This window comes from Nematolebias whitei, chromosome 11 (genome assembly GCF_014905685.2).
Source record: "Nematolebias whitei isolate Nwh7 chromosome 11, NemWhi1, whole genome shotgun sequence".
NCBI lineage: Eukaryota > Metazoa > Chordata > Actinopteri > Cyprinodontiformes > Rivulidae > Nematolebias > Nematolebias whitei.
In genome coordinates this window covers 25,423,224-25,439,410 of record NC_056508.1, presented here as the reverse complement: position 1 = coordinate 25,439,410, position 16,187 = coordinate 25,423,224, and the positions used below count along the sequence as shown (strand labels likewise).

Below are 16,187 nucleotides of genomic sequence, written 5' to 3'. Positions count from 1 at the left end.
TATGTATATACATATACCGGTACATAATTATCAGATATTCATAAACTCATTCTTTTTCTTTTAACAGACTTTTGTTTCACCCATTAAGCGGCTGGTGTGGTCTAAAGCTGGTCGTAGGCCTGTAGATCGAGGGAGTGTTTACCGCCGCCCACTGCATACAGTCCCCCTTTACCCCCCTGATTACCTCATCCACCCAGAGAGACTCATCTTTGACTATGTGGAGAAAGAGGTTAAGGTAGGAACTGGTTTAAAGAACACAGAACCTTAAAATGTACATGAATTGCCACTGATCCTTAACCTTTGACCTCTACTTTCAGTTCCTTGGTCACCTGACCTGGGTGTCAGTTTCACTGAATCCCTCCAGCAGAGATGAGCTTCTACAGCTACTGGATATAGCCAGGGTTGGTATCAATCAGCTATATGAAACTCACTGTTATGGTAAATGAGCAAGTAAATATTGAGTTATCATTAAATCAAGTTTAGTACCAGTATGTATAATTTATGTCTAAACATTTCTAGTCATTTTAGTCAATGATGTTATCCCACATGTGAATTTAAAACAATGAAAATTAACCAACAGATCTGCAATACACAATCGTTAGCCTTTATAACTGCTAGGAATTCACATAGAACTGATTCACCTAATTCTGTCAACTCAGAGATCTATATTTAGTCACTTTTGCATGATTAGCTCTACTGCGTTGCAGTAAGTAATATTATGAACTAAACTTTGGGATAAGCCAAAGTGAGTGTTTATTATTTTTTAAAAAGCTGAGTAGGTTTAGCTGACTCTCAGTTTCCATGTCACCATGTGCATCATCAGCAGCTGAAGGTGCTGCCGCTAAAGACGAGTGTAGATCAAGACTGCATTCTGAGTCTGTCTGCTCGCTGCCTGCTGCTGACATGGAGAAACAACGAGAAGTTACTAATGAGGATCCCCACACACGAGATAGCTGCTGCATCCTACATGAGAGATGATGCACTGCACCTGCTGGTCCTAAAGACAGGTAAGCACTCACCTGGGGGACAAGTCAGGTACAACAAAGATGGAACAATTGAGTATTTGATGTGTTTTTTTTGTTTGTTTTCTGTGTAACGTGTAGACTGAGTTGGCAGGGAAGGTAGTCACAGTACTGAATCTACATTTAGGCATCAAAGAGTTCACAAATCTGAGCAACAGTACTCTGGTTGCACCTGTGATTCCCTCAAAGAGACATCTTATTTGTAAGCATAATTTTAATGCCAATGAAGACCATTGTTTAATCAGAGTGAGCATGCAAGGGCAAGCAACCAAAGTAAAATAACCATGTTATTGGACAGTTTTTTGTGTAAAGGTCCATGAGCAAATTATCATTACTTTTAATTAGGCATAATTATCCATACACTTTTATTTTCTGTGCATGCCTTATATTGATGAGGCTCACGGGGTCATGACTCACATAGACACAAATAACCACACACATTCATACACACTCCTAGGTCAATTTTGTCCAGACAACTGAAAATGTGTGTTTTCGAACTGTAGATGGAAACCAAAGGACCTGATTAAAACACAAGCAGGCCGGGTGGCTTACACAGGCCAATTCCCAGTTTTACAAAGGTTCTTAGGACATGGAATATCACTTTGCTGGCAGAAACGAAACCAGAGCTAGTGCGAGAGGTTAGAGAAGCTTGCCTTCGTGCACAGCTTGGGGTCAGGCACATAAATCCCAAAGAGAAACTGGACTGTCTCCTTTTTGAGAGCTGCCTGAAAGAGAGAGAGAGGACAGGTTTAAGATTACTCATGAGGCCTTTTACCAAGCATCGTGGTGTTAGAATTCACCCCAGTAAGTGAGAGGACCAGTTTTCTGTAGCCTTGAATGGCAGAAGGGGAAGGTTCTGACTCACAGTTGTGCACTAAACAGCAGTTCAAGTTGCCAGCCTTCTCGAAGTTTCTGAATTTTAAGGGCACAGTCTTAATATTCTGTTATTCTCCTATGGGACTTCATCGCCCATGCAGTACACAATTGGAGTTACCCGGAGGGGAGTGATTGGGAAGAACTGCCTTCCTGTTCTAATTCCAAATGGAGTTTTTATTGTATGACGTTTGTCACAGTCTTTGGTCTGTCATGGTGGCCATCTCCATGATCTTCCATCTGCCTGCACAGACTGAACTCTACGGACCCGTTTGGTTCTGTGGGGAAACCCTGAATGTTCTCTATCTGCCGGACCCAGTTCTGGAGGACAGTCTGGGAGGGCAGCTGCTGCAGTCCTTGTTATCATCAAGCTTCTGACCGGACCTGCTAACAAGACCATGCCACTAACCAAACCACACTGCAAGTACCAAGGTGCCAACGGGATCATGTTGCTAAGAGAAACCTCACTGATAACCGAACCTCACTGCTAACAGTATCATGCTGCTAAGTGCTAACTGGACAATGTTGCTAAGGTAACCTCACTGCCCACAGAACCATTCTGTCAATAGGACCATGCTGCTGTAGATTTATTTCTTTTTCACTTTTGGCGCCTTGTTTCTGTATTTTTGTTGCATGCTTTGGTATTTGCTGCTGGGTTTTTTTTTTTGGCGAGTCGAGATTGTTCTTCTCGTCCTGAGCATTTCATTGTTTTGTTGACCTTGTGTTGATGTTACATACGACAAATAAACCAAATCTGAACCTGAACTTTGAAGCATCAGACCTTCTACTTCTACCTTCAGACATATCACCCTAGCTGACACTTTTTTCACCTCTACTACATTCTTTGCCATCTCCTTCTTCTGGACCACACCTACTCCATTTCTTGTCCTATCCACACCATAGATTCAAAAGTAGATTTGTTATTTCTCCCTGTTGGCAGTGGAGGGTTGTTTAAAACATACTTTTTTTTTCACTTTTAATCTGGATCCCACAGGTCTAAATGTGGACTCTGTAGTCGCAAAAGATGACAGCTTGGACAGGAAAAAGCCACCGGGCATCAAAGGTCGATGTCAAACTATAAGCTCCAATGCTGACCCGAGACCTGCAGGAGGCACAATGGAGCGCCGACACACCATCTGTGGAGTTGACTGGAGGCCATCACTGTCCAGAAGTTACCATGAAAAAAACCAAAATGTTGATAAAGGAGGGGGAGAGAAGGGGGAAGGAGGAAGTTTAGAGAGAAAAAGAGTGGGAGGGAGCTGGGAGAGGAAGCAACAAACCTGCAAAACTGGAGGAAGCTGGGAGAATCGCAGAGCACGACCCATGAGTGGCAACTGGGGAATGGGACTTGGAGGAAATGGAGGAGGGAGTTGGGAAAGACGGCATGGAGGTGGTATGGGTGGTGGAGGAGGAGGAGGGAGTTGGGAACGGAGGGGAGGATGTGGTGGAGGGAGCTGGGACCGGCGGCAGGCGTACACAGGAAGCTGGGAAAGAGGGAAAAGCTATGGCAGTTGGGAGAGAAGGAACTACAACCCATTGGAACCCACACCATGTCCTGATGCCTACTGTAACCTGGTGATCCTGGCTGTCGAAAACAGAGTGAGTACCTTCATCAGCAAAAAAATATATATATATGTTCTACTTTATGTTACGTTTTTTTCAATAAATGATAGAAATTGTTGTACCAAATATGATTGTTTGCCAATAATAATTTCCTCTCTTCAGGGCAATCCACATGATTCAGTAGGTATTAGTGGAGTGTTTGCAATTTCTTTTGCAGAGTTCTAAATGTTATCTTGGGAATCCCACAGAATTTGTAATCCAACAATTCTGTCTTCTTACTTTTTTTATTAGACACTGAATGCTGTTTGCAATGGCAAATTAAAATGTGCATCAAAGTATTTGTGAAAACAAAAATCTGCAGAGCCTCTCTCAGCTTCTTCCTTTGATACATATTGTCAGGAAATTTTTGGTCAAAGATTATGGATGCTTTTATTACTATGGCTGAGAACATTCTTCCCCTCTGCCCTGAGAACAAGAAGTCCAAAACAAGTTGAAACCATCTCCCAAGATACTATCTTATCATTGCCCATGAACCATATGTTTGGGTAAACACAGAATGCTGTGTAAGAAGGCTGCAGCTGGCTTTAAGGGCACCTCCTGAACTCTGTGAACTCGGCTGAGCTGAGAAGAGAATAAAGGCGAGCAAATAATGTGGCTGGTCGCTTTTTCTGTGACTGGTTTTCATGCGTATACACCTATTTATGTGATATATGTATATTTATGTAACCTCTCCTGAAATTTGACCTTGCAAGTATAAATACCGGTTCAAAGTCTTCTCCTGCTGTTGTGTGGTTCTTTTGGGTAAACAACATGAGAGATAGAGATTTTCTCCAACACCTACGTTAACATATGTAAAAATGTACTGCACCATTCAAATTCCCCACCTGCTACTGTCCTGAGAATGAGTCACACCAGAACAACCTAAATATTTGACAGCATCTAGAGTTCCCACCTCACTGAATAGGTGGAAAATATTATGAGCCTGTGATGCCACAATATGGGGGTGCACCTGCACCAGGCTAATTAAAATTATATTTATTTTTTCTAACTCCTGCATTTGTTGCATAAGTGGACATGTCACAGTTTTGAACTGCTTAATAATTAGGTGATTAGCAATAAATTGCTTGGAATTTTAAACAGATGCTGCATGTAGAAAAAGCACAACACACATTTTCTTGTATTTTTAGGCAAATTGATTAGTTATTGTAAGAGTTTGATGTCTGATTAGGGGGCAGAGATGGTGTACGGGCAGGGCAGCCTACCCAGGACTGGGTTCAATCCCTGGTTATGGCACATCTCGTGATGTCTCTGAGCAGGACACCCAATTCTGAACTGCTCCCCGGGCGCTTATAGCTGCCCACTGCTCCACCTGGGTGTATCCCAGGTGCAATGGGTTACATGCAGAGAGCCAATTTTGTCTTTGTATGGGAACATACAATGATGACAACACATAGCACTTTATTATAATAGTTCATCCAACCATCCATAAATAATCTTCCTCTTCTTCTGGGGTCAGGTCTCTGGGGCAGCAACTTAAGCAGAAATGCACACACATCTCTTTCACAGCCACCTATTCCAACTCTTCTGGGAAGATTCCAAGGCATTCCCAGGCCAACAGAGAGATATATTGTAGTCTCTTCAGTCTGTTTTGGGTCTTCCCCTGTGTCTCTTCACAATCAGCCCCGATGACCATTGATCAGATTCTCTTCTCAGCTCTGGTTATAGATGGACCAACCGCTACAACCTCCTTAGAGAGGTGTCATGGGGGCGTCCTTACCAAATGCCCAAACCACCTCAACTGACTCGTCTCGATGTGGAGGAGCAGAGGCTCTACTCTGAGTCTCACTGGGATAACTGAACTTCTCACCCTGCCTCTAAAGGACAATCCAGCCACCCTGTCACGAAAACTCACGTTAACTGCTTTTAGCATCAATCTCTTTCTTTCGGTCAGTACACAAAGTTTATGACCAGAGGTGAAGGTAGGAACATAAACTGACGGGTAAAGAGAAAGAGATTCTCTGTGCAGCTCAGCTCCCTTCTCACTAAAACGACAATCAGAGTCTGCAATACTACAAAAGCTGCTGTTTATCGGCACCAAGGTATATTTGAACTCCTTCACTTTAAGAACCATGGCCTCAAATTTGGAGGTGCTGATCATCATCCCATCTTCTCCACACTCAGCTGTGAACTGCTCTAGTGAGAGCTGAAGATCACAGTACAATGACAACAGGACCACATCATCTGCATATAGCAGAGATGAAATCCTGAGGCCACCTAACCAGACTCCCTGGGTGCACCGAGAAATTCTGTCCATAAAAGTCAAGAATCTGTGACAACAGGCAGCCCTGGCGGAGTACAACTCCGTCCAACTGACTTACTACTGACAATGCAAACCAAACACTTGCACCACTTGTATAGAGACTGATACCCCATAACAACATACCTCCAACCCCATACTCACAAAGCACCTAACCAACCCCCACAGTGTACTGTCAGTAACTGGTTAGCATTCTCTATTAGTCCACAAAACAGCTGTAGACTGTTGACCAAACTTTCATGCCCCCTCAAGGACCCTAGTGTGGGTAAAGATGTGGTCCAGTGTTGCACAGCAAGGATGGAACTCAAATTGTTAATTCTGATTCAGGTTCCTATGTTTTTGTACAGAGACAACAGTCCACTGAAGTACTGATCTAACAGTTACAGAGAAAATGGTGATTGAGAGAATTGAACAAATTCTCTATGACAGTGAAGCAAGTTGTAAGTGTGCGTGTGTGTGTGCACGCGCGCGCGTGTGTGCGTACATGTGCATGTGTGTGTGTGCATGTGCGTTTTTGTTTCAGGTTACCTTGTAGGGACTAATTTTACAAAAAAATTATGCATTGTGGGAACCAACTGCTTTTTATGGGGACCAAAGCCAGGTCTCCATAAGGAGAAGTCTCGCTGGGGGGTTAGGGGTTAGGTTTAGGACTAAGGTGTGAATTGTGAATGGGTTATGGTTAGGTTTAGGGTAAGGGTCAGGGTTAGGCTATAGAAAATGAATGGAAGTCAATGCAAAGTCCCCAAAAAGTATGTTTACAAGAGTGCATGTGTGTGTGTGTGTGTTTGTGTGTGTGTGTGTGTGTGTGTGTGTGCGCAGGATGTTGCAGAGGAGTACTGTTCTCTCATTTGCCAGATGTTCCAGATCATTTATGGACATCAGACCATTGAGTGTGTTGACAGAGCAGGGTTTCACCATACCATGCCAGATCGCTATTGGCTGCAAAGAAGTGAGTGTCACACATTATTAAATCATTGTTAAATATGGAAAAACTTGACATTTTTATATGTAATCTTTATATGCCCTTTCCAAATGCCTTTATATGAATATACTTCTTTATAACATCTTTAGATCTCCTTCACTTGCTGTATTTTTATGTTGTAGCCTGAAGTCAGAATGATGTCTTGTTTTTCATAATCCTCAATCAGTACTTTTTAATCAGGAAGTCAAAACAATATTTCACATGAAATGAAGGTTCCAAGAAGCTCAATGACCTCTATATTTCTAACTTGGGACAAACTGTACTTTTTCCACAAACTGGTGTCCTGGCCACTATGAGCAATTGATAAAGAAGGGACTTAAAGGTGGCATGGTGACTCAGTTGCTAGAGCTGTTTCCTGTCAGCAAGAAGGTTGCTGGTTCACATCCTGGCCCTGGACCTTTCTGGGTAGAGTTTGCATGTTCTCTCTGCATGCGTAGATTTTCTCCGGGTACTCCAGTTTCCTCCCGCAGACCAAAAATATGCATGTTAGGCTGATAGATAACTCTAAATTGTCCCTAGGTGTGAGTGAGAGAGAGAATGGTCGTTTGTCTCCTTTGTCTCTGTGTCCCTGTGATGGACTGGAGACCAGTCTAGGGTGTCTCCTGCCACTCGCACAGTGATTGCTGGAGATGGGCACCAGTGACCCCGCGACCCGAAAAGGAAGAAGTGGGTAAAAGATAATGGATGGATGGGTCTTAGTGAGAGAAAGAGGATCAAAAACCCAGTAGTCTCTTTGAATAAGCTTCAGATATTCTTTGTGGAGATGGGACTAAGGTCCAGGAGGACCACCAGATATGCAGGCCTCCTCTGATCTGGGCTTTGTGGTGAAGTAGCTCAATAGAATCCACTCCTCAGAGCAAAACGCCTGAAAGGTGATTGAATGAGTCTCAAACCATGACTCAAACAAGATTCTCTGGTTTGATAAAACAAGATGACATTGATTAATTGTTTGGTTTCAGATCTGAATATTAAAAATAGACAATGGCCGAAAGGGGCAGCACGGTGGCGCAACTGGTAGAGCTGCTGCCTCTCAGCGAGCAGGTCCTTGGTTCAAACCCCGGTCCAGGGGCCTTTCTGGGTGGAGTTTGCATGTTCTCTCCGTGCATGCGTGGGTTTTCTCCGGGTACTCCAGTTTCCTCCCACAGTCCAAAAACATGCATGTTAGGCTGATTGGTAACTCTAAATTGTCCCTAGGTGTGAGTGAGAGAGTGAATGTTTGTTTGTCTCGTTTGTCTCTATGTGGCCCTGTGATGGACTTGCGACCCGTCCAGGGCGTACCCCGCCCCTCGCACAGTGATTGCTGGACATGGGCACCAGCGACCCCCGTGACCCAAAATGGAATAAGCGGGTAAAAGAAAATGGATGGATGGATGGATGGATGGACAATGGCCGAAAGCACACAGTGACTCTGTTTTAACTTTGTCATTATTGTACTAAGTGTAGACAGTTGAAGGTAAACTGATTGTAGCATCAGGCTGCAACATAACAAAATTACCAAAGGTAAAGGTCTGAATTTTTTTCTGAAACAACTGTAATTCTTAATCAAACACATTGAACGTATATATGTTTGATTATTTAGGAATAAATCTGTTGGATTAAATTTTATTGGTGCAGTGTTTAGAGCTGTTGTAAAGGTCATATGTTTGCCTCCCAGCCTTTCTGTGTGAAGTTTATGGTATTTTTGCATTATAAGACACTGCATGGCCTGACCTGGTTGAAGTCATCATGCCCAAATAGAGGAAGAGATGGTGAAGGAAAAAAGAGAGCCTACTCTCTCACACAAACCAAGAGCAACGCACTACTGGAGGGAATGAGCTGTCACTAGCAGATGACTCATCTGTGGTGGTACACCCCACCTCACCCATCACCAAGCCAGGCCAGTGAACCAATCAATGACCAACAGTATGCTAACGTCAATTTGGCCCTGATAGCCCGGACTAAATGGAACTCCCATCTCTTTGGGTTCCCAGAATTGGATTGGAAGTAGGCTATAACGGCACATGCAAATATGCAGAACCCAGGTTTGAACCCAGGCCAGACCAGGCCAGGCCTTACAATGCAAAAATGCCATTAGATGTTCTTCTCATGGATACACATGTTTTCTCCCACTGACCAAAAACACGTATGTTAGGCTAATCAACATAAATTGTCACTTGAAATGTGGGAGAGTGTGAACGGTTGACATGTTTGTCTCTTTGGATACTTGTGTTGTACCCTGCCTCCTGCACAATAACCGCTGGAGGTACACACCAGCTCTACTGCAACCCTCATGAAAAAGTGGATTAAGACAAAAAATGACTGTATACATTTTCAGATCATACAGATAATATATTTACTGTTACATTATATTGCAGGTGACAGCTGTCTGACTGACATGTCCTACAACTACGATCAAGAGTTCAGCTGCTGCAGCTCATAGTAAGTAACATTTTGTGTCAGATGTTGCTCAGAACTTCTTTTCCTATTTTGCATTTGAAAATGTCATGTTAAATTCCACACAGGTTAGAGCCCTTACCTCACAGCAAGAAGGTCACAGTTCACAACCCAGCTGCAGCTTTTTGTATGAAATTAACATGTTCACTTTCTGCATGCATGGGTTTTTCTCACGTACCCTGGCTTCCTCCCACAGATTAAAAACATGCACGTTAGATTAATTGGTAATTGCCACTAGGTGTGAGTGACAGCATGATTGTTTTTCCTCTTTGCCCTTTTGAAGGACAGTCAACATGTCCAGGTGTCTCTCGCCTCTCACCCAATGACTGTTGGAGATAGGCACCAGCTCCCTGCAACCCTGCATGGAAAATCAGATAAAGACAATGTATGATAGATATGTATGTTTACAGCGTACACAGACATATTTCATTATGTATGCCTATCACTGTAAACAAATATATACATTTGTACACTCAGAAAAAGTTCAGCCCTCCATCCAGAGGTGGAAATAAAATGGTGTTGCTTGTGTTTAAAAGTTGTGTGATAATTTTTGGTGCAGTCTGTCTTTACTAACCAGATGTTGTGAAGGCCTTCATTGGTTCTAACCTCAGACCACTGTAACATCTGTAAGCCCCACTAAACTGAGCCATTCCATGAAAAGATCACCTGATCTCATGTAGACTCACATTGTGATCCCTTGGGCAGACTCCAGAAACTATCTTAGCACCATCAAACTGGCTGACCCACTATCCATCCATCTTTACCCGCTCCTTCGTTTTCGGGTCACAGGTGTCACTGGTGCCCATATCCAGCCATCACTGTGCCAGAGGCAGGGGACACCCTGGACAAGTCACAAGTCCATCACAGGTTGACTCACCATGTGAAGGAGCTATTTATAAGACTGAGTTTGTTGTGGCTCCTCGGACTGATGAATTCTTTTAGATTAAAGACGAAATGTTTCAACAAAAAGAAACCATCCAGAGGACCTGACTTAACTTTGCTGGTTGTCACCTTATTTCACCTTCTCGTTGTCTTTGGACAGAGATGTGTAGAATTTTTCTGCTTATGCATTCAAATGGGTTGACTCTGTTAGTTTTCTGTTCAGTGTCAGGTTGGCATTTAAGTTCATGTTGTTGCTAGTAACTGAAGAAATGACACATAAGTCAGATGTCATGATGGATAAACTTGAGAAGCCCAACCTGTTGGCGAGTCACTAAATTTTCGAACTGTGGCAGGCTAAGAGGCCTGCTTAGGTTATCATAATCTGGAAAATGTATGTGCTATGTCTTTGAAATGTTATCTACCACTGAAAATGGTAATAAAAAATAAAGTGGGAAAAAAAATGGCAAAAATGAAATTAGAGTTTATTACACCACATCTTGTTTTTCTCTAAGGTTAGCATTTGGAACGACGGCACTATATCCTTACTGAAGACCTGGCTCTTATAGTCACGGTTCAGCACTTCATTACACCATTAATTTTGTCTATATCTAAAGTGCTGTTGATAATTTTAAATTATTACATGTTAGTTTTGTTTGTTTTACAAATACAAACTGTGCAGCCTGTTTGTCTCTAAGCGATGACTCCCAGGAGGCCTTCGAGCTCTACTACAGTGAGACGTACAGCGAGAGTTCATCTGTCTCACTGCAGGACTCCCATCGCAGTCTGCCTTCAACCAGTGATGGAGGAGACTGTAACCCTACCCTGATGCTGATGCAGGAATATATGATCACTGTAAGTGTGTACAACCTTCACCATCATCACCACAAAAGAAAGAATTTGACTTTGATAAACTACCTCACAAGAGACACATTTATGTCTTTTAAAAGTTTACCCTTAAGATTAACCCCGTTACAGACTATTGTCGCAAATTAGTTTCAAACTGCTCCTAATCTGACGTGGCCACTAACAGTTGATGTATTTTCTACAAAGTACACACATGAAGACCAAGCATCATAATGGAAAGACTTCACTACCATCTAGCAGTTGGACTTGTGACGCAAAGTAATTGTTCAATGTTAAACAGTATTTGAAATATTATAATGAAAGAACATTAATAATTGTACAGAAACTTGTGTTGTATTTTAATTTCAAATCTTGTTTATCAATAAAATAATGTACTTTCCTGAAACATAAAAATGTGTTAAATTTCTGTTATGCCCAAATATGCCTAAATTGGCTAATTTGTATACCTAGATTAATTTTTATTGTAAATTATTACAACTAACAATATCTACTTATTAGTATCTGCCTGACAGCAAAATAACCACAATTATAAGAGACACACAATAAAACGAAACGTGACATGTTTTTAAATCTTCTTCTTCTACATACAGTATTTCAAAAGAAGCTTACAACAGTGAATAGTTTGAGATGCAACATATCAATAAAGTCGGGATATTTTTGGATGAAGTCTGCTCAGCAAAGAACTCAGCCAGTGTTAAAATGTAAAAGAAAAAAAAAAAAAGACTAAGCTGCGGATTGTTTTCAGGCAGAGCTCCACTGCAGACGTTAAATCTAAAGACTCTCACCAGCATTTGAATTTTTATGTCTATTTTTTTTTTTTTTATGTTTTAAAGTTTTTTGTGATTTTTGTTTTTTTGGTAGTTTATCTTTTAAAGTTTGTTTCCATGTCCTACTTACATGTCCAGTCATTTACAGTACTTTCCCTCTGTCAGCTGCTACTCCTCAGTCCTGCCGCACCTGTTCGCCATCTCATTAAGCTCAGTTGTCTCCATTCTTCTCATCTGCCTCAGTCCTTATAACCCCTCAGATCATCTCACTCTTCATTCTTGTACTGTGTGCACTTCACATCAACATTTAGTTCTCCATGTTCTCCGCAAGTGTTTTGCAATGTGTTGCTGCTACATCAGCAGTTTTGTTCATTACGTAATCTTGAGTTTCCTTGAGCTCCTCATGTTCAGTCCACAGGTCTAATCTCCACAAACTGACAGAATGCCAGACTCGCAACTGGACCCAGCAGACTTTCCATTCCTTTCAGAGCTGTTGTGAGATAGAGAGCAGCTTTGCATGGTGGTTAAGACATACTGTGGCCATGTCACTTGATGTTTGGGTTAGATGGTGGGCCTCCAAGGGCTTTTCAAGGGCGTTTGTTGCGCCTTCCTTGTAATGGCTGAGATGTTTGAGAAAGTCTTACAGGAATACTTTCAGCGTCCCTATCTTACAAAAGCCCAGCCACCTTTGAGAGCCTGAGATTTAATGAGTTTATTTAGAATGTGAATTTCTCTTTGCCACTCTCCCATAAGACAAAGTTTAGACAAGTGAAAAAAGTTAGCAACAGTTGTTGCATGCTCAGTCTCTCCATCTTACCTGCAGAAGCTTGTAAATCCTTCAGAGCGGCCACAGATGTCTTGCTGGTCTCTCTCACGATTCTCCTTTTTTACACGGGCACTCAGTTTAAGGGTAACCATCTCTTGGTAGATTTACACATTTCATGTTCCTTGTATTTTTTGACAATGGGTGGAATAATTTTTTTTAAAAATTAAAGTTTTTTTCCTGTTTGTGTTTTTTTTTTTTTTTTTGTAGCTGCGTAATAAGCTGAGTCCAATGGAGCTGCAGCAGTTTGCTGTGTTGCTAAGAGAATACAGGCTCGGATCAAACATCGACCACTTCTGCTCCGAGTTACTTCAACTTTATGGAGACGACCGCAAGTTCTTGCTGATGGGTGAGACACATAGAGCAGATCACGTCCACGCATTTGCTCTTATTTGCTTTAGATTTGATCCAAGTGCATAATGGATCTTGTCTGTTTTTTCTAATATGTCATTAAATTTATAAGAATATTTTTTAAGTTGTCTTTTAGATGACTTTAAATGTGTACACATTTATTACAAACAATTACAGTGTGTCTCAGACAGACTGAAGATGAATAAATCTTCTGAATGATCCTTTGCCAAATTGAGTCTGATATGGATTCTTCCAAGTCCATTTCCCATTTCAGTTTCATGGAGTCTAAGCTGGTCTCATGGTATGAACTGAGCAGTGTATAGATCTTGCTAAGGGTCCCTATATACCCCTTTTTCATTAGTAACGGTGCAGCACGGTTTGACTCGACTCGGCACGGTTCCAAGGCTTTTCCACTAGTAACGGTTCGTGTCCATTTCTCTGTGGTTTCAAGCAGGCCAAACTGGCACCAAAACGTGATGTCAGAACACTGTCGGTCACTGATTGGTCAGGGGGTGGAGTCACTGGTGGTTTGAGAAACTTTCCACAACAACAAGATCTAGATCTTGAAATAACTCAAACGCAAGGAGCGACTAGACCTCTTTTAAAGATTTTAAAAACAATAATGACAACACCGTGGTCTAATGCTCAAGTGCAGGTGTTTTTTGTGCTTGGTGGCCGATGGCAAAATTCAAAGCAAGCTAGATGGAGCTCTGCCAGTCCCTGACTCCCCCGGTCCTCGACTTACTCTGGTCCTCTCCACTGGAGCTTCGGAGCCCCCTCAGGCCAGGCAGGGCGTTATCTCCCCGTCTCCGAACTCCGCTGGTCACCGCGGAAGATCCTCAGTGCTGCCGATCCAGAGCTCGGGCTCTGGGCCCTGGTCTTGTGTGCTCTGCGGACTCCGGGCTCCATTAGTCACCGCAGAGGATCATACAAGCTGCCGAACCACAGAAGCACGTGAGGCCATGGTCTGGGCCTCGGCCTCGCATACTCATGAAGGCCGGACCCCGACCCTGGCTTGAACTCCAGGATATTGGAGTACTAGCACTTTGGTTGGCCTTGTCACTGTTTTAAGTGCTCTATAAATAAAATGGTATGGTATGGTATGATATTTATTTAATGGGACATTTAATTATTTCATTTCATTGAATAAGGGTGCATTCACAACAGTCCTTTGTCCCAAACTCTAGCCCATTTGTCTAGGAAGTTTGGTTCGTTTGGGGAGGTGTGAACGCACCATCGAACTCTGTCACAGAACAAAAAGGCAAACTCTGGCCCGCCTATAAACCTAGGTCTCAGTCCCGTAGAAAAAAACTCTAGCACGATTCGAGTGCAGTGTGAATGCAAGCTAATTTAATAGTATCATTGTCTCCCCTAGATAACGTGCCATGGCGGGGTGTTCATCTCGTCCTTGATTTTTGTCGACCGAGGTGGGGTTGGAGGGAGAGAGACACATCTGAGCTGCACTGTTTGTACTGGCAGTTTTTGAGCACGGGGCTGGGGGTTCAGCATGAGGGAAGAGGCAGTGTCAGAGCTGGTATAGCTTTATTGCCAGCGTGCCTGTATTGTATTGTGCGCCGCTAGCTTAGCATTACACCAATGCCAAAGAGTGTGTGTGTGTGTGTGGGGGGGGGGGGGGGGCGGTACGCGCAATTCGGTTCAGTAGGCTGGGTGCTCAGTTCTGTTAACGGGGCGTGACGTCCCACTTGTATAATGGTTAGAGCGGTCGTCCTCTAATGGGAGAGTTGGGGGTTCGGTTCCACCAGCAGTCACAGTTGGTGTCCCTGGGCAAGACACCGAACCCCTCATTGTCTCTGAAATGTGTAATAGGTGTATGAATGTGATCTAAAAGCCCTGATTAGTCTTTATAGAAGGATTTGTTTAATTAGCTTTGTAGCAGTCTAGTAGAGTGCTGTATGACTGGGTAAATGAGGGCACAGAGGGTATTGTAGAGCGCTTTGAGTATCTTGATAAGATAGAAAAGTGCTATACACGTACAGTCTATTTGTTAGCCCATGATGTAATTTTGCCCAAATTTTGTTAACAAGCAGGTGTAGCAGCAGAACAAAGAGTAATTCCACACCCACATTATTAGAAATCACCGGAAAGTGTCCCCACATTGTAGAACAGCTTCTTTTTTTTACCTTGATGGTGACATATATAAAAAAAACACACAAAGTGATGATAACAAGAAAAACACACACTCACATTGTTTGTCTGTTGGCTGCTACTTTCTTTAGGGGTCACCCCAGAAAGAAAACTTGCATGAAAGGTGCCATATCTGACACTACAGAGGCTTGAACCCACAGCCTCAGGATTGCAAAACTGCAGCACTCAGCTACAAAGCTACCACAGCCTCTCTATTCATTAACTCACATGTTGTATATATTATTTTGGATGAATCGTGTGCAGCAAAGCTGCTTGTGTTAGGCAGCTTTGCTGCGCAGACAAGCAGTACTGAGTGGTTTGAACCAGTCACCTGATTCACTCATGAGACTGCAACAGTGGCTGCTTTGGACAACATCTGTCACGTGTCTTGTTCTGCCCCAAAGCAAGTTTCAAAGCAGTGGTTTAAAGAAAACGTAGCCTTGAGTTCAACGCTTGTATCGAAGCGTCAGTGTCAAACAGCCATCACTACTCGAGTCCAAAAAGATGATATACTCTCATTATATATATATATATATATATATAAACATAATCACCCTTTCACCTTGAGTGGCTGGCTATAAATAAATCTTTGCATTAGTGTAGATAAAACTTCAGTAACTATTCTATATTGTTTGATTTCTAGGCATGCGGCCGTTTATCCCAGACAAAGACGTTGGCGTATTTGAAGCTTTCCTGGAAAGTATAGGGATTCGTGAGGGGGGCATTTTAACCGACAGCTTCGGACGAATTAAGCGCAGCATGAGCAACACATCAGCCACAGCTATTAGAGGGTATGTATAAAAGGAAGTGGAGATTAAACCCTGTGATCATACCAAATTGAGCTTTTCAAACTTCAGTTTCCTGTTCAGTTTGAACTTTGAATTTGATCAAATCAAACATTTTGTTTAAGAGTTCAGGTTGTCAATGTTACTCTAACTATACGTGTTTCAAAAGTGAAGTCATCATCTCCATTCATTTTCCTCCCAGTAGGTATGACAACTCTTCCCAAGCATCAGGATCTCAGGAATTCAACAGACGCATCTCGGACATCACGAGTGACATCCAGGCTCTTGGCTTCCAAGGCACACATGGAGACATCGAGGAGGAAGACTACTACCTCTGATGGACTGACAGAAAGCTGAAGTTCAGACGTTTTAGAAACCAA

At 42.6% G+C, this 16,187-nt stretch overlaps 1 protein-coding gene across 1 annotated transcript in view; it reads left to right on the top strand.

The window, feature by feature from the left end:
• ccm2l (CCM2 like scaffold protein) overlaps nt 1-16,168 on the top strand; it is a 17,328-nt gene extending 1,160 nt beyond the window's left edge. Inside the window, exons 2-11 of the mRNA XM_037684059.1 lie at nt 68-235; nt 318-401; nt 824-1,007; nt 2,890-3,494; nt 6,595-6,724; nt 9,112-9,175; nt 10,768-10,924; nt 12,737-12,875; nt 15,666-15,813; nt 16,013-16,168. Of these exons, the coding sequence (XP_037539987.1) occupies nt 68-235; nt 318-401; nt 824-1,007; nt 2,890-3,494; nt 6,595-6,724; nt 9,112-9,175; nt 10,768-10,924; nt 12,737-12,875; nt 15,666-15,813; nt 16,013-16,145 (1,812 nt within the window). The 3' untranslated portion in view covers nt 16,146-16,168. The remainder of the gene's footprint in view (nt 1-67; nt 236-317; nt 402-823; nt 1,008-2,889; nt 3,495-6,594; nt 6,725-9,111; nt 9,176-10,767; nt 10,925-12,736; nt 12,876-15,665; nt 15,814-16,012) is intronic.
• The last annotated feature ends 19 nt before the right edge of the window (nt 16,169-16,187 follow it).